The sequence below is a fragment of the Gigantopelta aegis genome, chromosome 13, assembly GCF_016097555.1.
Source record: "Gigantopelta aegis isolate Gae_Host chromosome 13, Gae_host_genome, whole genome shotgun sequence".
Taxonomy (NCBI): Eukaryota; Metazoa; Mollusca; class Gastropoda; order Neomphalida; family Peltospiridae; genus Gigantopelta; species Gigantopelta aegis.
The window spans coordinates 29,012,360-29,035,628 of record NC_054711.1 but is presented as its reverse complement, the minus strand read 5'-3'; the positions used below and the strand labels follow the sequence as shown (position 1 = coordinate 29,035,628).

The following is a 23,269-nucleotide window of genomic DNA, read 5'->3' as shown; positions in this document are numbered from 1 at the left end:
TGCACCACTTAAGCGGCAAAAATCGCCCGGGATCCGTGAGGGGGCCGTGAGGCTATCGTAGGATGGCCACGAGTGGCCCGGCGGATTTTCCCCCAATAATTTTCGTCAAAATCTTCAGGCGGCCGCCAGATCACAAGTCGGTTTTCTGCAGCCGGCGGGCGGGGCCTTAGCTGCATGTCTGCGGGATTGCCACGACCTAAAATCGCGCTTGGAAAATCGCGGATTTGGGAGTCAGGTTTTCACGCCTGCGGGGTTCACGAAAATGCCCTTTTTGGCCTGTTTTAGGAGTCGCGCGGGCGCCACTACCGATATGTGAGGGCCGCTTTATCAAATGCTATTGATCTGTATATAAAATGTATGCCTATGGGCTGGAAGGCTTAAAGCTAATAAACTATACTACATACTAGATTGTAAAGAGATTTGGGAATAAAGTAAAATAGCATTAGGCATCTTAATTCCAGTGCTGAACATGGATGCAAATCATGTCATTGTATTGCATTCCACACATTCGGCTTTTGTTTTCCCTCCATGTCTCATTGCCCTATAATGTAACTGGCGGCAAGCATATGGCAAAATGACGTACAAAGGTATAATGACGTACAAAGGTATAATGACGTACAAAGGTATAATTAAATGAGAGTGCTCTTCCTTGCACGAGTACTCGAGACCTGTGGATGGACTCGAGTCTTGCTAGACTCGACCCATGCCCGAATACTCGAGTACTCGTGGAGACCATGACGTCAGAGGTAAATTATTTACATATTTTGTTGTATAGGCACGCACGGGTGTATGTATAAACACGTCCATACAAACACTAACAGAAAGACGCGTTTACAAAATTAACAAATAAACATAAATTAATCTTCATTTTTTAATTACAAAAATACGTTTTGTTGATATAAATATATTTATCACACATAATTATTATGTATAAGCACTGATAATATAATGAAAGAAAATATTAAAAAGATGTATATACATAAAGATTATTACTTAAATAGATGTATATACATATAAAGATTATTACTTAAATAGATGTATATACATATACAGATTATTACATATATAGATGTATATACATATAAAGAGTATTACATATATAGATGTATATACATATAAAGATTATTATAAGAGTGCGTATGGTGTGAAAAATGTATAACAAATGATTTTACTTCCAGAGAGGCAGGAAGGAAATGGTTTATTTAACGACGCACTCGACATATTTTATTTACGGTTATATGGCGTCGGGCATATGGCTAAGGACCACACAGATCTTGAGAGAGGAAACCTGCTGTCGCCACTTCATGGGCTACTCTTTTCGATTAGCAGCAAGGGATCTTTTATATGCACTATTCCACAGACAAGATAGTACATACCATGGCCTTTGTTACACCAGTTGTGGAGCACTTTCTAGAACGAGAAATAGCCCAATAGGTCCACCGATGGGGATCGATCCAGAAAGGCGGCTTGGAAAATAATGGAAGTCAAAAACAAGTGTTATCTCTCGTATACAACAAATACTAGAGGAATATGGTACTGGGATTTACTATTATTAAAATAGTCATACGTGGAGCATGAACTCTCACGCACCTGTACTCAAATACACATTTACATACACACGCAGTCCGAAATAATATATAAATGTTTATAATTCGAAATTATAAATTTTACGTGGACATCAATTTAGATCTACGTGGTGGGGTTGGGGTTTTTTTTAGCCGGGGGAAGGGACGGGGAGGGGGGGGGGGTCGTGCAACTGGGAAACCATCCGCCCCTGCACGCATAAATCGGTAAACAAAAAACCCACAGTTTTACAACAGTCATTCCTCCCAATTCGCCGTCACTTTTTATTCATTGCAAAGGTCAAAGTTTGTGCCTTGAAGTTTTGAGTCCTAAACATCATTAAAGTTTAATGCGGTTTTACGGCATACTGAGAAGCGCACAATCCATGACAATTTCTCTCCCTCTAGTTGAAATGGAGAGTTCCTCCCTTTTAATATGAATAGTTATCTCCCTTTAGTTGATACGAACTTCCTCCCTCAAAATCTTCAGGTTTCAAACTTAACGTTGGTCTTTTAAAAGTAAACTGAAAGTAAAGAAGAATACTTATTATACAACGGTTAGCGTTCGATCTGCAAATATCAGTGAAATTGCTGAACAATAATTCTTAGCAGCACATACTGTTTTTTATTTATTTATTTTAAATACTTTGAATTCATCTCATTTCTTCCCGATCTGGCAACTCCTCCTATCTTTCAACTTCTTTCGCTGTCCACCTCCACATCCCAGTCCTGGTCTCTCCAACCGCGGCATGTGCTTGTATCTTGTGGCTATCTGTGCCACACACCTGCCATTCTCCATCAGCTTATAGCTGTGGGCTTAGTCTGACCACTTCGGTGAGTGTTCAGTAGTTACTTCTGGCATTGTTAAGAGGCGCTTGTAATCACCTACTATGCACCCCTACTACCGGCGGTCGTTAGTTAGTGCCGTGGGTCAGACCAGCTTTATTAGCAGCAGAGGACGAGGATGCCAGTTGGGTGCAGGGAAGTACACACAGATTGCACACGTAGAGGAAGTTGAGACAGGTAGGCGATAGTGTGGACAGCTCAGAGGGCAGTCGGAGGAAACTGACAAAAAGGTAGTAGCACATACTAAACGTAATGTAGAACTGCCCAGCCCTCGCCTCATCCTACGACAATGCATATATACTCATATATATCGGTCTTTGATGCACTAGTCGTGGACCACTGGTTGGAATGGGAAAACCCATCGCATCCTAGGTAACACTTAAAGGGACATTCCTGAGTTTGCTTCACTTTTTAAGATGTCATCAACTAACAGAGACTTTTCAACGATTGTAATTACATATCAAATATATTATTTTTCTGCATAAAATATTAGTGGCTGTATATTAAACATGTTTCTGATCGTTCTAATATTTGTACTAGGTTATATTTCATTGTATTTCCTAAAATATAGGTTTTTTTCGTACGTAGGAAATTATTTGAAGACAAAATCCAGTTTGGGCTTCTTACAAATATTTAGACGACCAGAAACACATAGAATATACAGACATTGACATTTCTAACAAACAAATATATTTAATATGTAAGTTTAATCATAGAAATATTTTATTAGTCAGAAACATCTTACAATGCAGAAAGCTCAGGAATGTCCCTTTAAGGCGAGGTCACACGATACGAAAAAAAAGTTTGGTTTGTTTAACAACACCACTAGTGCACATTGATTTATTAATCATCGGCTATTGGATGTGATTCTGACATATAGTCTTAGATAGGAAACCCTCTACATTTTCCCATTATTAGTAAGGGATCGTTTATATGCAACATCCCACAGATATGATAGCACAAACCACGGCCTTTACCGGCCTTGGTGGCGTCGTGGCAGGCCATCGGTCTACAGGCTGGTAGGTACTGGGTTCGGATCCCAGTCGAGGCATGGGATTTTTAATCCAGATACCGACTCCAAACCCTGAGTGAGTGCTCCGCAAGGCTCAATGGGTAGGTGTAAACCACTTGCACCGACCAGTGATCCATAACTGGTTCAACAAAGGCCATGGTTTGTGCTATCCTGCCTGTGGGAAGCGCAAATAAAAGATCCCTTGCTGCCAATCGGAAGAGTAGCCCATGCAGTGGCGACAGCGGGTTTCCTCTCAAAATCTGTGTGGTCCTTAACCATATGTCTGACGCCATATAACCGTAAATAAAATGTGTTGAATGCGTCGTTAAATAAAACATTTCTTTTTATACCACGGCCTTTGATATACCAGTCGTGATGCACTGGCTGGTATTAGAAATAGCACAATGGGCCCACCGATAGGAATCGATTCTAGACCGATCGGGCATCAAGCGAGCGCTTTACCACTAGGCTACGTCCCGCCCCCATACACGGTGGTGTGTGAGTGAAGGGGGGGGGGGATGTCGGGTCGGAGGTCAAAGCAATTTTTCTTTTTTTAATATATGTTTTATTGGGGTATATGACCCGAACCCCAGTCGAAACTTCGCTCGCCACAGTCAAGACCCATTGTTGCATAGTTCCCTGCACACACACCTGGCCACGCACCACCACCACCACCACCACCACCACACACACCGGCATCACTCTGCTTTGCTGATATAAAGACAAATCCTACTCACTGTGGTTTCAGTGTTGATTCTTTCGTACACAGATGTTCTATCTGCTGTCGTGTTATCCAGAAGAAGACTTTCACACGTTCCAGGTTTCTCATCTAGTCTCTCAGAACCGAACGGAACCGCAGCTCTATCCTGGAAGGTACTGAGTGGAATGTCACGTGGTGTATCACGTGATGTCTCAGCGTCGTCGTGTGTATCGTGAATGTAATTACGCCACTAATAAAGAAAAACATAAACATTATATTAAATATACAAGTAGACAAAGTACAAGTATTAAATCACATTGAATATTAATTGATTGCAATTAACTTTCAAAAATTTTTAATACGGTTTTCGCGTTAGAGAAAGAAAAATAATATTTGTTTAACGACACCTCAGACTGTTTTGAGAGAGAGAGAGAGAGAGAGAGAGAGAGAGAGAGAGAGAGAGAGAGAGAGAGAGAGAGAGAGAGAGAGAGAGAGAGAGAGAGCCTGCTGCTGTCATATTGGCGTATCCAGGTTATTATATTGGGGAGGTGGGGGGGGGGGGGGCATCCACAAACGCTCCAAGAAGAAACCCGACAGACTAAGCGGATTGTCGAATAACGTCTACGTTTGCATTAGTAATATGTGTATTGAAGATACGATACATGGGCGGATGGAGGATTTTTCTAAGAAGGGAAGGAAGGAAATGTTTTATTTAACGACGCACTCAACACATTTTATTTACGGTTATATGGCGTCGGATATTTAAGAAGGGATGCAACGTTTAGAAAGGGCACCTCTAGTATTCAGGGAAGGTGCAACCTTTAGACACTGCACATCCAGTATTCATGGAGGGACCGTGCAACGTGTAAAAAGGGCACCTGCAGTATTCGGGAAAGGTGCAATATGTGACGTCATCTTGTGTCGTTGACGTCACTATTTAACGTGCGTTAACGTTAATGATTACAAATACACGGCGAGATACTAGACGTGTTTCGTGGTTCCTCCGACCATCTCTTGACGACAGCACTGTGACCATCCTTCTATACTGGTACCGTGACCAGGAGTCGCATCTGTTTAATTGATTGAAGGTATTGTTAAACGAACCCCCCCCCCCCCCCCACCACCACCACCACCACCACCACCAGCTCTTTTGATAGTGGACGACCGTTCTTGTAATGAATGCCGAGGAAGCGCATCAAAGTAGGCCTATTTGAATAATTTAGTTTAGACTTAAATATGTTTATCATATTATAATAATATTATTGTTTCTATAAACTTCATAGATAGATGTGTGGCGTACGGTAGGAATGTAAACTTTCATTGATAGCTATAGTCCGTCCCATGCTTCTACAAATATGTTTTTTGTTAATAATTTCAGTTTGGTTTTACGTAAGAAGAAAAGTAATTTTTTTGGAAAAAATTCGGAAAGCATTATAGAAACTTAAAGAAAAGGAGTTTTAGACTCAGTTGCCCCCACCCCAACAAAAAATCCTAGCTACGGCCCTGATGAGGTAACTTTAACTTGATGTGCTGTGTAATAAATAAAATTATATTATCATATAAAAAAAACTGCCGTTGGATATGTCATAATTGTTGGCAAAATAAGGGAGCGAAAAGTGACTGTCGTCCTTATTTTGACCTTCACCTATTGACTCGGTCACATGATATAATATATAAATTATATAGCAAAGTAGGCCCCCAAGTACTACCTCTACCCACGTATGACACTTGTGTTACAATATGGTCCTTACCACAGGGAACGCCTTTTTTCATACGATGGAATTTACAACGTCCTACAACTTAGTTATTTCTGAGCCAATTGCTTTCTAAATTACACGTAATATATATATATCTATATCTATATATAGATATAGACATATATATATATATATATATATATATATATATATATATATATATATATATAAAAATCCGGAAAGCATTATAGACACTTAAAGAAAATTATCTTCTTAACTATTAATTACTCAGTTGCCCCCCCCCCCCCCCCCCCCCCCCCCCCCCCCCAAACATAAAATCCTAGCTACGGCCCTGTATATATAAATTACAAATATATTTTCAAAACGCTTACTTATCTTCTTACGTCGAACCAAACAGAAATAAGGCCTATTTAAATTTTTAAAAACCCAACACCAAAAAAAAAAACACACCAAAAAACCCACCCCAGCAAAAAAAACACCAAACATTTTGTAGTAGGATGGAACGGACTATAGCTTGACCTTTTAACTAGTGGTGCCGCGCAGAATAAGAATAAGATTAAGAATTTATTTATTTGGGTAACACCCGTATATGGGCAGAGCACAAAAAAACAAACCCAGAATATACATTTATATATAGAACAACACTAACATAAATATATATTAATTACGCAGTGTGAGGTGGTCATTATCAGAGATAACATAAGATAAATTAAAAAGGGCACGTCCAGTATGTGATGAGAGATGTTGCAGCATCGTCGACCAGAGCCAGTTTAAGGGTCCGCGGGGCCTGTAGCACAAATAACAGCGGGTGCCCCTTCCCGGGATATACATTTTGCAACCCCCTCGGGGAGAGGGGGAATTACCGTGGGAAAATAAATGTGCACATCACCACGGGGCCCCCTGACGCACGGGGACACGTGCTACATGTGCTACTAGGATAAACCGGATCTGTCAACCGGATATGGCAGTCGTGTTACACATTGTTAACCTCTCCTGTTTTCTGTCATTGCAGTTCCACTCGCTCGTGGCCGTTCTCTGTGATGGGTCCTACAGCGTAAAACTGATCTCCATGGTCGATTCGTTCACGCTACGGAAGCCGCCATACATCCAGTCGAGCTTGCACTCAGGATGACGACAGAGCGCCATCTATTGGACAGATCCTCCGATGGGTCTGCAACACCCGATCCCATGCTGGACTTTGCCTATGTCTCACTACACAGTTCTCTGCCCTGCTTCATAACCACTAGTGTCCTGTTATTGTACGAGCAGTCGTCTGTCTCAACTGGAAAGAGACCATAGGAATCGGACGTCACCTCGTCCGCAACTTTACGGATGGATTCTTGATTACTCATCATCTTCGCTACTTGATGGATGAATTCTTGATTACTCATCATCTTCGCTACTTGATGGATGAATTCTTGATTACTTATCATCTTCGCCACTTTATGGATGAATTCTTGATTTCTCTGCATTGATATGTTGTTCAAGTAGACCGTTTCGTTACTTAATATTTTTAAATCCTTCTGCATTTGTGTTTTGGATAGAGGCGTTCTATCTGTATCGAAGATCACTAGCACCAGCTTTGGTCTTTAAGACAGACAATGCTAAAGCTTTATCGTGACTTGATGCTGTAAGACCTTTTTGGGGGATAGGTAACAGGGAGACTGCAATTATTGGGTAACGTGGCTAAATATATGTAGTGGGTATCTCTCCATTTTATCTTTTACACTACTAAGCAGCACAGCTTATAAAAATCATTAATTACCAAAAGATCAATGACAGTAAATACAATTTAACCACAATAAGAATTATAATTCGCATTTACATGCATTATAATAGAATAATTCTGGTTATCAATGTGTTGGGCGCCTCAGCCGACTTTGTCTCTCTCTATGCATACACTGTATCATTTCTGCTGTGTCGAAGCCTGGGTCCAAGGGAGGGGAACCTGGTTATCCGTCCCTCTCCCTAAAACATTAATGCGACCCTTTTTCAACAATTTATTTACAATTTTCAGGGAGTTGCTCCATGTGCCCTTTTGCTCTTGGTCCCCTCCCTAAAATGTTTTCTGAGTCCGCCCTTGAACATTTACTGGAGCCAGATGGTACATTTAGAGAAATACGTTCAAGATTTTCTCTGTGTACCTGGCCCATATTTTCGAAGCTGTCTTAGAGCTACAAAATCGTAAAAACATCATAAAATATGACGTCACTATGGCCTGTGATATAGTGACGTCATAGTCGACGATGGTTTTACGATTTCGTAGCACTTAGATGGCTTCGAAAATCCCTAGCCAGGGCTCATATTTTCGAAGCTATCTTAACACTTCGAAATAGTTCAACCATCGTAAGTTATGACGTCACTCTGGCCTGTGATATAGTGACGTAATAGCCGACGATCGTTTAACGATTTCGTAGCACTAAGGAGATAACTTCGATAACCCCTAGCCTTGGCACAACATCCATCATAGGGCAAAGTACATGCACTTTTTCACCGTCTGCCGTTTTGCTTCTTTTTTTGTGGAATACTCTTCAAGAGGGTTTGACGTCCAATAAGCCGATGATAAGATAAAAATCAATGTGCTCTAGAGGCGTCATTAAATAAAACAAACTTTACTTCAAGAGGGGCGGAAGCCTCCTAAGAATCTAACATCATGATGAGTGCCTTAGCACATGTCATGACGTTGTTAGATTACGTTATATCGACACCCTCCTGTTCAAGAGTATTCCATAAACAAGAAAAATGGCAGACGGCAGAAAACTACGTATTTTGCTCTCTGCAATCTCAGCAAAGTTAATATCAGTGATATCGTAACAGTCTCGTATGTGGAATCTCTGTCACTGTAATGTCTTTTTCACCTTTTGTGGCTGGAAAATGTTTTTGCGAAATCTAACAGTAATTAAAGGTAGGAGAGTAACGTATCGTAGTTGTATCGTAGGAAAATACATTTTCAAACCAAACAAATTAGGCCTATTTACAACAACATCCCCAAAACCCCAACATTTTGTAGATGGGACGGACTATAGTTTGACCTTTTAACTGTTGGTGACGCGCAAAATAAGAATAAGATTAATTATTACATAATGAAAAAATATCTGTATTCTTATTGGTCAAAAACCAGTCACATGACCATCCGTAAATAGTGATAATGCCCTGAAACGGTCTCACCGGTCCATCAAAAGTGATATTGCCCTGACCAATGAAAATAAAGATGAGACAAAATTCTATTCAATTAATGAGTAGGTAACGTACTACAACGTCAACTGCTAATACTAATGTAAACAAGCAGAATCTTGTGACAAAACGCTTTGCTGTCCTTCAGCAAAAAGATAACATCTTTAGTCATACCGAGTTTAATTCCGCAAATACGACAAAAACAAGGTCAGCAATCGTCAAATTGTGTATAGAATATATCGCAGATTTAGAAACGTACATGATACATCAAAATGCAGTTGGAATCTGCACTCTCAGGATTTTATGTTACAAATAAAAAATGCATTTGAAGGTAATCGGTAACTGTTCAGTATAAATGTATGTTCAGATTTATCACATTTTCTGTTTTATGTTGCTATTAATATGATTTTGGCACTCTTGCTGGTTATAATGTCTCGAATTTGATTTTTTGTCTTGGTAACGTTTCAACTGTTTATTTCTGCATTCCTCTGCGTGTCATACAACGTCAAAGGATTACGTGACGTCACTAAATCCCATCAATTTTAACGCATTGCGAGAAATTATAAGCGTTGGCGTATTTAGATTATGATAAACAAAGCAGGAATGTGCGAGTCTTATGGATGACAGAATGTAATAAAACAATTATTGACCACATTTCGGGCAATATTACGTTTTATGGACCGAAGAAATTGATATTGACCGAGGCCAACGGCCGAGGTCAATATCAATTTCTTTGGTGCATAAAACATGATATTGCCCTCAATGACGGTCAATAATTGATAAGAATTATTTGCGTAACACTGTAAATGGGCAGAGCAAAAAAAAACACCCAAAACAACAACCCTGCAACAACCCCAACCCATAATATACATTTATATATAGAACAACACTAACATAAATATATATTAATTACGCAGTGTGAGATGGTTATTATCAGAGATAACATAAGGTAAATTAAAAAGGGCATGTCCAGTATGTGATGAAAGTTGTTGTAACATCGTCGAGCAGAGCCAGTTTAAGGGTCCGCAGGGCCTGTAACCACTTGCTCGTGACCGTTCTCTCTGATGGGCCCTACAGCGTAAAACTGATCTCCATGGTCGATTCGTTCACACCACAGAATCCGCCATACATCCAGTCGAGCGTGCACTCGGGATGACGACAGTCCCATCTGTTGTCAGATCCTCCGATGGGTCTGCAATACCCGATCCCATGCTGGACTTTGCCCTCTACTCTGAAGTTCAGCTCGCGGTCAGTATTTGATGGCCTGTATCTCACTACACGGTTCTCTGCTCCACCAGAAGACCTGCACAAGTCCCTGCTTCATAACCACTCTGTGTCCTGTTGTGTCCTGTTATTGTACGAGCAGTCTGTCTCAACTGGAAAGAGGCCACGGAATCAGACGTCTCTTGGTTCATCATCTCCGCTGCTTGATGGATGAATTCCTTATTTTTCTTCATCTCTTCAACTCCCTATTTCATAACCATTCTGAGTCCTGTTGTGTCCTGTTGTAAGAGCAGTCCTGTCTCAACTGGAATGAGACAATAGGAATCAGACGTCACCTGGTTTATCTCAGTGGATGAATTGATTTCTCTTTATCTCTTCAAGTCCCAGCGTTATAACCACTCTGTGTCCTGTTACTGTATGAGCAGTCTGTCTCAACTGGAATGAGACCATAGGAATCAGACGTCACCTGGTTTATCTCAGTAGATGAATTCTTAATTTCTCTTCATCTCTTCGAGTCCCAGCGTTATAACCACTCTGTGTCCTGTTACTGTATGAGCAGTCTGTCTCAACTGGAATGAGACCATAGGAATCAGACGTCACCTGGTTCATCATCTCCGTTACTTGATGGATGAATTCTTGATTTCTCTTCATCTCTTCAAGTCCCAGCGTTATAACCACTCTGTGTCCTGTTACTGTATGAGCAGTCTGTCTCAACTGGAATGAGACCATAGGAATCAGACGTCACCTGGTTTATCTCAGTAGATGAATTCTTAATTTCTCTTCATCTCTACAAGTCCCAGCGTTATAACCACTCTGTGTCCTGATACTGTATGAGCAGTCTGTCTCAACTGGAATGAGACCATAGGAATCAGACGTCACCTGGTTTATCTCAGTAGATGAATTCTTAATTTCTCTTTATCTCTTCAAGTCCCAGCGTTATGACCACTCTGTGTCCTGTTACTGTATGAGCAGTCTGTTTCAACTGGAATGAGACCATAGGAATCAGACGTCACCTGGTTCATCACCTCCGCTACTTGATGGATGAATTCTTGATTTCTCTTCATCTCTTCAAGTCCCAGCGTTATAACCACTCTGTGTCCTGTTACTGTATGAGCAGTCTGTCTCAACTGGAATGAGACCATAGGAATCAGACGTCACCTGGTTTATCTCAGTAGATGAATTCTTAATGTCACTTCATCTCTTCAAGTCCCAGCGTTATAACCACTCTGTGTCCTGTTACTGTATGAGCAGTCTGTCTCAACTGGAATGAGACCATAGGAATCAGACGTCACCTGGTTCATCATCTCCGCTACTTGATGGATGAATTCTTGATTTCTCTTCATCTCTTCAAGTCCCAGCGTTATAACCACTCTGTGTCCTGTTACTGTATGAGCAGTCTGTCTCAACTGGAATGAGACCATAGGAATCAGACGTCACCTGGTTCATCATCTACGCTACTTGATGGATGAATTCTTGATTTTTCTTCATCTCTTCAAGTCCCAGCGTTATAACCACTCTGTGTCCTGTTACTGTATGAGCAGTCTGTCTCAACTGGAATGAGACCATAGGAATCAGACGTCACCTGGTTTATCTCAGTGGATGAATTCTTGATTTTTCTTCATCTCTTCAAGTCCCAGCGTTATAACCACTCTGTGTCCTGTTACTGTATGAGCAGTCTGTCTCAACTGGAATGTGACCATAGGAATCAGACGTCACCTGGTTTATCTCAGTAGATGAATTCTTAATTTCACGTCATCTCTTCAAGTCCAAGCGTTATAACCACTCTGTGTCCTGTTACTGTATGAGCAGTATGTCTCAAATGGAATGAGACCATAGGAATCAGACGTCACCTGGTTCATCATCTCCGCTACTTGACGGATGAATTCTTGATTTCCCTTCATTGATATGTTGTTCAAGTAGACCGTTTCGTTACTTAATATTTTTAAATCCTTCTGCATTTGTGTTTTGGATAGAGGCGTTCTATCTGTATCGAAGATCACTAGCACCAGCTTTGGTCTTTTAAGACAGACAATGCTAAATCTTTATCGTGACTTGATGATGTAAGACCGTTTTGGGGGGTAGGTAGCAGGGAGATTGCAATTATTGTGTAACGTGGCTAAATATATGTAGTGGGTATCTATCCCTATTGGCTTTTACACTACTAAGCAGCACAGCTTATAAAAATCATTAATTACCAAAAATCAATCACAATGAATACACTTTAACGACAATAAGAATTATAATGTGATTTTTACATGCATTATAATGGAATAATTCTGATTATCAGTGTGTTGGGCACCTCAGCCGACTTTATCTCTATACATACACTGTATCATTTCTGCTGTGTCGAAGCGTGGATCCAAGGGAGGGGACCACGGTTACCTGTCCCTCTTCCTATAAAATTAATGCGCCCCTTTTTGAACAATTTATTTACAATTTTCATTGAAGTGCCCTTTTCAGGGAGTTGCTCCATGTGCCCTTTTGCCCTTGATCCCCTCCCTAAAATGTTTTTTGAGTCCGCCCTTGAACATTTACTGGAAATACGTTCAAGATTTTCTCTGTGCACCTGACCCATATTTTGGAAGCTGTCTTTGAGCTACAAAATCGTAAAAACATCATAAAATATGACGTCACTATGGCGTGTGATATAGTGACGTCATAGTCGACGATGGTTTTACGATTTCGTAGTGCTAACATAGCTTCCAAAATCCCAAGCCTGGCCGCTACACCCATTCATATTGTTGGTCACGACATGAAGGTGTTGAATGTAGCACACAAGGCATTCTGGCGGTAGATTTGGAAATATCCACGTGAATAGTTCCCAGACTGTTTTCCTCAGACACAAATTGATCGTGTATTTGATTGGTCATTATTATATATTAAAATAATAAATCAGGCTACCGCGTGCAATTGTTTTGTTTTTTGGATTTTTTTTTTTCAAATTATAATACTAGATTTGTCTACTTAGGCTCTATCCTTGAAAATATATTTGTGACCCAACCTCCACTTACATAATAATTGTGGGTAAAAATATCTCGGCATGTACACCGGTCTCTGTTGGCTTATCTTTATTCTGTCCATCAACCTCAGCTTTCCTCAGCTGTCACCATCTAATGCATCTGATGTAACCGGTAAAAGTATTTCATTTCAAACCCAACGTCACCCGATCACAGACACTGTCGAAGAATGACTTTGCAGCCTGTCGTCCATCGTGTGCAAACCAGACTTACAAACACGCATGTACACATACGCACGCAGACGCACGCACGCACGTGCACATCACTTCTGAACAACCATATTTATAGCATATTAAACGAGCTTCCATTTCGAATCATGTTTGTTCTGGGAGAAATAATGTTCAGTTGTCACGAGCTTTAAACATGGTAGCGAAATGGTAGCAAGTTTAATATCCTATTTATTACCTATAATCAATCTTTATATATATATATATATATATATATATATATATATATATATATATATATATATATATCACTAAACTCGTTTGGTTGACATTCCTGTAAGGTTGTAGTGCACAAAAATGATGACGTCGCGAAATGTTACGTCCTACTTGGCGTTCTAGTCGGAGGTATCACTTTGATATGTACCAAGACATTTTTAACCAGATGTGTAATAAAGCTGTATACTACGGGCAACTTACAAGTGAGTTAAATGATCCGTAGAGTAGTTTACACTACAGCTCCGACATCCTAGATAAATCTTATCACACAGTCCAACACAGTTAGGACTTTTCCATCCACTGTATTGTACTTTGTGCACAGAAGAGAACATGTTTATAATTCGTGCAAATTTATTAATGTTTAGCCTATTATTACATTCCTAGTACAATTGTTATGCCTCACTGCCGAGGCTGATCTTTGGCCTTAACTTTGCTGGTAGTGTCACCCTGGGTTCCACTCACTGACTGGAACATCTCAAGACGGACACGTTTAAGTCTTGGCTCATGTGTGTGTGTTTGTGTGTTTACTGGACGAACTTTACTCGCGCTAAGTTTTCGCGGCTTTTTTAGTGTCCTTTTTCACATTCCATTGCCTTCTTGGAACAGTTTGACGCCGGTTTCTGCTAAACTTTGTGTTTCTTACAGTTATAATTAACATTCCATTTTAAAGTCTGAATAACATTACTCTCCTAGTCCTGCGATTAAATTACTCTCCTAGTCCTACAATAAATACTCTCCTGGTCCTACGGTATATTACTCTCCAAGATATACCTTTAATTGCATGTTAGATTTCCACCACATTTTGTCCATACAGAAATGGTGAAAAAACTAAAAAACATTACAGTGACACAGATTCCACACATACTAGAATGTAACAATGTCACCTATATCGACTTCGCTGAGCTCTCCCAGAAAAAAAAAAGCATGTAATTATTATTTTAAAAAATAATTTTATTATATATATTATTATAATTAAATTTCCGTTACACTCATTACAATATAACGTCATCCCATTGGTACAGACGTAGCAACGAAAAAAGTATGTCATATCTGATGACGTCATTTTATATGGGTAGGTTGTCTTAATGAGCTTTATTATATATGGACCAAAATAATTCAAAATAAAGTATGACCTTATAGTGTTATTATTAGCAGGTATGATTCAAATTTAATTATAAGTATTGTCAGTTATTTCTTTTACGTTCATCTGGGTATGAACAACAACAACAACAACAACAACAGAATCATCTGCAAACTTATGTGAGAACGGATTCGCCGATTCATTCAGTTTGCGGATTTTTTTTTTTTTTTTGGGGGGGGGGGGGAGGAGGGGTGTTCATACCCTGATGAACGTAAAAGAAATAACAGACAATACTTAAATTATACAGTACTAGCTGTAACCCGTGGTTTGGTGGCTTTACACTGACACGGATATCGGGACGATTTTGACATTGGGGAGGCGGAGGTTGATATTGAGGAGGCGGAGGTTGACAATGAGGAGGTAGTGTCAAATCTTTTAGTTCACCCAAGAGCTTAGACTTATATTATCCGTATCACCACTGTGCATTGTTAACTTGTTAATCAGGTTTAATGTTGGAAAGTGAAACAGAAAATACACCACTAGCTCGTGACGTCTGTTCCTTCATCCATGTTGTTAACTTAAAGGCTGTGGTATGTGCTTTCCTGTCTGTGGGAAAGTTTATATAAAAGATCCCTTGCTGCATTAGGTCAAATGTAGCGGGTTGCCTCTGATGACTACGTGTCCGAATTACCAATAGCCGACGATTAATAAATCAATGTGCTCTAGTGGTATCGTTAAACAAAACAAACTTTAACTTTCATAATCAAATTAAAAATATATATATTTATGTGTATATATAGTACTTTATGTTCTGGGACTAATGTAGCCTAAGCACCGTTAGTATTCAAGTTTCAAACTGTAATTCCATGGGATTGCTAGGCGGTTTAAAAAACAAAACAAAATTGTATGCTGGTTATTTCTAAATTTAATTAGAATCTGCATCGATTATCTCTCTTTCCATTTCTCTGCGTCGCTCGCCTTCAATATTTGATTGTCTAGTTTACAATAATTTTTTCTTCTTCTGGAAGATCCTGCCATGGAATGTGCTGATGACCCCTCTCCCTCCCTCCCTCACTCCCTCCCTCCCTCCCTCCCTCTCTCTATCTCTCTTCCACGTTGTTTCCAACTTTCTCAGTGTGCGAGTTAGTGTTATTCTATGCCCTGATTTCGTGATGTTGACTATGTTGACTTTGATCACGGCACCAATGTGTTTCTTGGGAACTGACAGTGTATTGTCACTAGAACCTACTAGACATGTTTCGTGTTTCCTCTGGACTGGTGGAAGGGACTCGGGGAGTGCCAACGGTCCACTGGTTAGGGGGCGCAATACTTGCCTTGCCCCGAGCGCTGGCAACCCACGCTACCCCATTGCCTCCGACAATCGCTCGACAAAGGGGGAGTGGATGTGACGTTTACAATGGGCACCTAATGTATTCAGGGAGTGGATGTGACGTTTACAATGGGCACCTAATGTATTCAGGGAGGGGATGTGACGTTTACAATGGGCACCTAATGTATTCAGGGAGTGGATGCAATATTAAAAATTGCATCAGGGCCCCGGTTCCACGAAGCGATCTTAGCCCTAAGATCAACTTAGTGCATAGGGTAGATATGCGCCTAAGGTAATCTTAGGGCTACGATCGCTTCGTGGAACGGGGCCCAAAAGCGGATCCAAGATTTTATAAAGGGGGTGGGGGAGGGGAGTCACAAAATGTTTAAAAGGGCAATTTGAGTTTGTCAAAGGCAAATGAGCTGCCAACGAGAGCGCGATTTGGGTTGTTTTATGAAGCGATTTTAATGCTAAAATCACTTTAAGTCCGTTCCATCCTCCTACAAATTTTGTTTTTTGTTTTTTGTAAACAATTTAAGTTTTGTTTGACGTAAGAAGAAAATTAAAGGTTTTTTGGAAATAAAAACATTATATTTTTGTGTCCGATTTGGAAAACAATTGGCTGAAAAATAAATAACTTGTAGTATACTTCATAGCATGAAAAAAAGCTGTTCCCCGTGGGACGGACTACAAGATAATCTTAGCGCTAAGTTCGCTTCGTAAAACGACACCCTGCACACACACACACACACACACACACACACAGTTGATTCTAAATAACAACAAGTTCTTTTTTATTTTTAAATTAAACATTGTCTTCAAAACAGTTTTTAAAAATAAAACAATAAAATGGAAATAAAACAATAAGCAACTGAACAATATAACATTCCACCTGGACTCATCATAACCAGCAGTTCCGTCACAAAAACCTATATTTTTGCTTTACAATATTTGGCCTCTCGAAATTGCGAGAACGATCGTTTCGTTCGCGCGTTACTCGCGCAAATCTAATTTTGAGTAACCTTTTTTTTTTTTGCTCAAAATTTCTAGCACCATTGACTTGGATATAACGGGTTACCCAAAAAGGAAATGGGTTACCTGGATATATTTCTGCGTAACCGATAAATGGGTCACGCAGATTTTCAAATCTCAGAGGCCTAGAAGTTTAGTATGACTTTTAAGATATGATTATTATTGTTTACTTATCACTGGCGGATTAAAGGGGGCCCCCATGACGAGGCAGAATGCCAAGGGAACTTTGGGGGAGTTTTGGAGGGGATTGTAAAAAAATGAAAATTAATATATAATAAAATTATAACTGTCGAAAAATTTAGGGGGGGGGGGGGCGGGATCCTGCTCCCCCCCCCCCCCCGAACCGCCTCTGTTTAGTTGTCTATCTATGAATACTGATTTTGTAATTGTATTTTAAATGCATAGACTTGATTAAATTTTGATTATCTCGCCTTCATGTAAAATTCTTTGATCTCATTGGTTGTTTGCCGTTGGACAAATCCCTTATCCCCCTGTGGGCGGAGCCAAATTCTCTTATCCCCGTCTGTAATTTCCAACAGTTTCCAGCCGCCCTAGTTAATGCTAAAGCAATAATTAGATTATAAATAACATTGATAATCAATCAAGTATACATAATTAATTTTATTTTTACTATAAAATACAATATTTCAATACTTTTAAAAGCTGCAATGTTGAACTCGGCCACCTAATTACGGTCGTGGTGTTATTGTATTAATGCGCGATTAGCAACAGTTGTTTTTTATTTTTTATTTTTTTATTTTTTTTACTACATACATTTCTGATAAAAAAAAGTTGTTTTTTTATTCTATTTTTATTAATATCTGTTTCAGACAATTTCGTATTACAAACATTTGAAGTTAAAAACTCGTTTATCGATGGAACTATTTTTCGTCACTGGCAAGTGGTTTCGTTCGCGTCCGCGTGGTACGGCTCCGTTAATAAATTTTTAACAATTATTGTCTGGCGTTATTTTGATTATTTGGCTATATGGTTTAACATGTCGGCAAGATAAATTCGTTATAGAAGCATCTCTCGGGGTATATGGCTTTTTATGTACCCTCTGTGTGCTCTTTTACCCCCTCGCCTTCGGCTCGGGGTAAAAGAACACACAGAGGGTACATAAAAAGCCATATACCCCTCGTGATGCTTCTACAACTTATAATATCACTTGGTGTTATTATTTGTTAGTGTCACGTTCAAAGATTATTTCTTCCATAACAAAAGTTTGTGAAATGAATTATTAGAAACGACTTGTGTATCTTGATCAGCAATATTGCTGTCTCCTCTCTGTCAAATTCGAGCTTTTTTGTTGTTTGTTTGTTTGTTTGTTTGCTTGTTTGTTTATACTTATGTTAAATGTGCTTATATCCAATTAAGGTTCAAGCACGCATCTTGGCTTTCTGTCCAGGACAGAGATCTAGTGGCCAGTGAGAGAGAAGAGGATGTAGTGGCCTTACACCTACCCACTAAGTCGTAAAATTGTCTTTCTCTGAGTGGGAGCCGGTGCCGGGATGCGAACCCAGTACCTACCAGCATTAATTCCGATGACTTAACCACTACACCACCAGGTTGAGGCCGCTACTCTTTTTCTTTCCGGTTTTTTTTTCTTTGGGGGGGGGGGGGGGGCATAGACATAGACAACCTTTTTACGTGACTCTATCCTCAAAGGTTCAAGGAACTCTCCCTCGTTCCCCCCCCCCCCCCCCCATCTCCCATTTTCAGGGTTCGTCACAAGGGGCGGAAGTTATTAGTATTTTTATTTATTTATTTATTGTTATTGTTATTATTATTATTATTATTATTATTATTATTATTATTAATTTCTGTTACAACATTCGCTAATATACCGCCTACCTCGCTTCCTGAACTACGATTGGTCAATCCACCGTAGTAGAAGACGAAGTCATTCTGGTTTGAGGGTTGATATTCGGGATTTTCCGCAGCACGTGGCATGACGAATTTCCGGCGATATTCATCTTTGCTCGACATTCCCAGGTTACTCGCCATAGATGGGTATGGCTGTGCTTGTTCCGACTTAAAATCGTCAAACAGACTGCAAAGAAACCAATATAATAATAGTATTATAGTTAACAGAACAATTTCTTACACAACCTGTTGGTAGAACACCGCGCAACGATACCAGTCATATGTTGCAGATCAGTTTAAAGATACCTGATAGTGATGATTTCTTACACACCCGTTGGTGACATCACCATGTGTTTTATTTTTGATAACACATGGTTGTTTACACATGTATGTGTAACAATTTCAAGACATACGACTGGCTGCTCCTAGGTGATGACCAGGTCACCAGTGCTATATGTCCAATAAAAAAGCAGCACGGTGGAAATCGAGTACACTGTGAGGTATAGTTAACATGTCAATCATGTGTCTGTGGCGCGTAAGTCAGCTACAAGTGCAAAGGGTTGTAAATATCTTTTAGTGGATAAAGATGTAAAAATTTGCTTAAAAACTGGTTTTTGAGGATATGTAAGAAATAGAATAATACATTTGTGTCCGTTAGATACTATTTATCTCACAACCAGTTGGTCAAAAACGTATAAATCTCTTTTTCACTCGTTAGATACATTTTAAAACAACTCGTTGTGAAATAAATGGTATCTAACGGCCACTCATGTATTATTCTCTATCTACATCTCAGTGGACACTACAGATCTATGGCGACTTCAACCGATGATGTTAACCGTGCAATTGAAGGTGCCGTAAATAAATTGTAGTTTGGAAACACAATTAAAGGGATATTCCTGAGTTTTTTTGCATTGTAAGATGTTTTCGACTAATAAAATATTTCTACTATTAAACTTACATATTAAATATATTTTATTGTTTAGAATATCAGTGTCTGTATATTCAATGCGTTTTTGGTCGTCTTAATATTTGCAAGAAGTTCAAACTGGATTTTGTCTTTATAATTTCGTACGTACGAAATTATTATTTTTTACGAAATAAAATGAAATTTAACCTAGTACAAATATTAGAACGATCAAAAACACGTTTAATATACAGCCACTAATATTTTATGCAGAAACATATATTTGATATGTAATTACAATCGTTAAAACGTCTCTGTTAATCGATAACATCTTAAACATTGCAGCAAACTCAGGAATGTCCCTTTACATTTGTTGTTTTAGGACAAGTAAGGAATATAATATTACAGAAGTATCCGTTAGATACCCTTTATTTTACAACTCATACGATAAATTTTAAAACAACTTGATGACATTTATATCAGCGGTGTTTTGATTGGTCAAATCAAATGCCACCTGTACACTAGCATAGTACTGACACTATTGAAATGAGATCATTGCTAGGTCTTGTTATTGATAAAATGTCGTCGTCATCATCATCACCACCAACAACACAAACACAAACACTACCACAATAAAACCCAGCATCATTATCATTACCACCATCCAATCACCATCATCGCCAACAGCATTATCGTCGTCGTCGTCGTCATCATCATCATCATCATCATCATCACCATCATCATCACAAATACTACAACCATCACACCCAGCATCATTATCATCATCATCATCATAATCAATCAGAATCCGTTTCTCTTTTCCTGGTCAAGCAGCCCACATATGTGTCAAGGCTTGCGTGCTTGAACTTTAAAAGAATATAAATCGGACAATGAATAACTGCTTATACCTGTATTTGTCGTCTGCTTTTCTCTGTTTCCAGCAGCACGTGCAGATTAGCGCAATCACCAGCAGAAGGATGATTCCTCCTCCAGTTCCTACAGCAATGGCGACGATTTCCTCAGATGTGAGGAGAAGTTTCTCACCGCGTATCTCACACCTGTCACCGCTGTACACATACTTGTCACTTGTCTTGCATCTACAATAATATAAATCAAGTATCTCATACCTGTCACCACTGTAAACATACTTATCACTTGTCACTTGTCTTACATCTACAATAATATAAATCAAGTATCTCATACCTGTCACCACTGTACACATACTTGTCACTTGTCTTACATCTGCAATAATATAAATCAAGTACCTCACACTTGTCACCACTGTACACATACTTGTCACCTGTCTTACATCTACAATAATATAAAACAAGAATCTCACATCTGACACCACTGTACATGTACTTGTCACTTGTCTTACATCTACAATAATATAAATCAAGTATGTCACACCTGTCACAGATGTACACATACTTGTCACTTGTCTTACATCTACAATAATATAAATTAAGTATCTCACACATGTCAAGTATCTCACACCTGTCACCGCTGTACACATACTTGTCACTTGTTTTACATCTACAATAATATACATCAAGCATCTCACACCTGTCACCACTGTACACGTACTTGTCACTTATCTTACATCTACAATAATATAAATCATGTATCTCACACCTGTCACCACTGTACATGTACTTGTCACTTGTCTTACATCTACAATAATATAAATCAAGCATCTCACACCTGTCACCACTGTACAGATACTTGTCACTTGTCTTACATCTACAATAATATAAAACAAGTATCTCACATCTGTCACCACTGTACATGTACTTGTCACTTGTCTTATATCTACAATAATATAAATCAAGTATCTCACACCTGTCACCGCTGTACGCATACTTGTCACTTGTCTTACATCTACAATAATATAAATCAAGTATCTCACACCTGTCGCCGCTGTACACATACTTGTCACTTGTCTTACATCTACAATAATATATATCAAGCATCTCACACCTGTCACCACTGTACAGATACTTTTCACTTGTCTTACATCTACAATTATACAAAACAAGTATCTCACACCTGTCACCCCTGTACAGATACTTTTCACTTGTCTTACATCTACAATTATACAAAACAAGTATCTCACATCTGTCACCACTGTACATGTACTTGTCACTTGTCTCACATCTACAATAATATAAATCAAGCATCTCACACCTGTTACCACTGTACACGTACTTGTCTTACATCTACAATAATATAAATCAAGTATCTCACACCTGTCGCCGCTGTACACATACTTGTTACTTGTCATACATCTACAATAATATAAATCAAGTATCTCACACCTGTCGCCGCTGTACACATACCTGTCACTTATCTTACATCTACAATAATATAAATCAAGTATCTCACACCTGTTTTCGATAATTGCAGAGTGATACTACAGTAACTAATTGGCTGACCTAAAAAGACGACATTTTGTTTGATCTTTAATGACTATTTTAATAGCTCGGCAAAAATTCCTCTACGCTCTTTCTAGTACAAATATACGGTTTTGTAGTCGGTACTATTGGTTATACTGACCTGCATCCAGTTGACCCATCATCGCGGACGTAACAGTCGCCATCGTCTGTACAAATGTTTCCATTACAACGCGGTGAACACGTGACGTCAACAGCATCAGTGCCATGACATGTCTCGTTGACGTGGCACATATTTATAGCATTACAGATGTCGGACAGAATTTTCTTGGCTGGAGTACAGGAAGAACAAATGTTTAAACAAAATGGCTAAACATTCATACACAGATTCAATTCATCGATCTATTAAAATCACTGACCATATTTTTTTATTTACTGTTTTTCAGATAAAAATCCATTTTGAGCTACTAGAAACACCTAAGTTCAGTCAGCCGTTTTTCACTAACATTTGCGAACTATTTTGACTGGTTCCAGAACTGGTCATTCGGTTTACCATGAAGCTCGTAAACCAACCAGCCTAGCGGACGTTTTTCTGCTCGATCTGGTTGAATTCGGGCGTTCGCAAAACGATTTGTTGTTAGTGTTAAGAAACGGATTGTCCGCCGCGAGGAATATAAAAATTAAAAAATAATTTAGAGTCTAGACTCAAAAATGAAATGACGTCATATGCATGCAATTTGTATTGCGTTTCCATGACGTTAAAGTCTCAGACTCAGTCTAGACTCTAAACGTTCTGTAAACACTTTGCTAGAAATACTAATTTTGATATATAATAAATAAAAATAATATCGTTAGGCAGTATTTATACTCTTTAAAAAATGTTCTATATGGTATCATACGTTGTCGCGACTTAAAAACAAAATTGCAGTTTTAATAAACTCACAATCTCACATCACCATATTTG

General features: G+C 39.1%; 1 protein-coding gene across 1 annotated transcript in view; it reads right to left on the bottom strand.

Annotated features, from left to right (window-relative positions):
- Nucleotides 1–1,364: 1,364 nt before the first annotated feature.
- Nucleotides 1,365–23,269, bottom strand: part of LOC121387245 (uncharacterized threonine-rich GPI-anchored glycoprotein PJ4664.02-like) — a 31,492-nt gene continuing 9,587 nt past the window's right edge. The window contains exons 5-10 of the mRNA XM_041518270.1: nt 22,469–22,637; nt 21,410–21,517; nt 20,821–21,009; nt 18,994–19,192; nt 4,158–4,370; nt 1,365–2,086 (exon numbers count right to left, since the gene is read on the bottom strand). Coding sequence (XP_041374204.1) covers nt 1,994–2,086; nt 4,158–4,370; nt 18,994–19,192; nt 20,821–21,009; nt 21,410–21,517; nt 22,469–22,637 — 971 coding nt within the window. The 3' untranslated portion in view covers nt 1,365–1,993. The remainder of the gene's footprint in view (nt 2,087–4,157; nt 4,371–18,993; nt 19,193–20,820; nt 21,010–21,409; nt 21,518–22,468; nt 22,638–23,269) is intronic.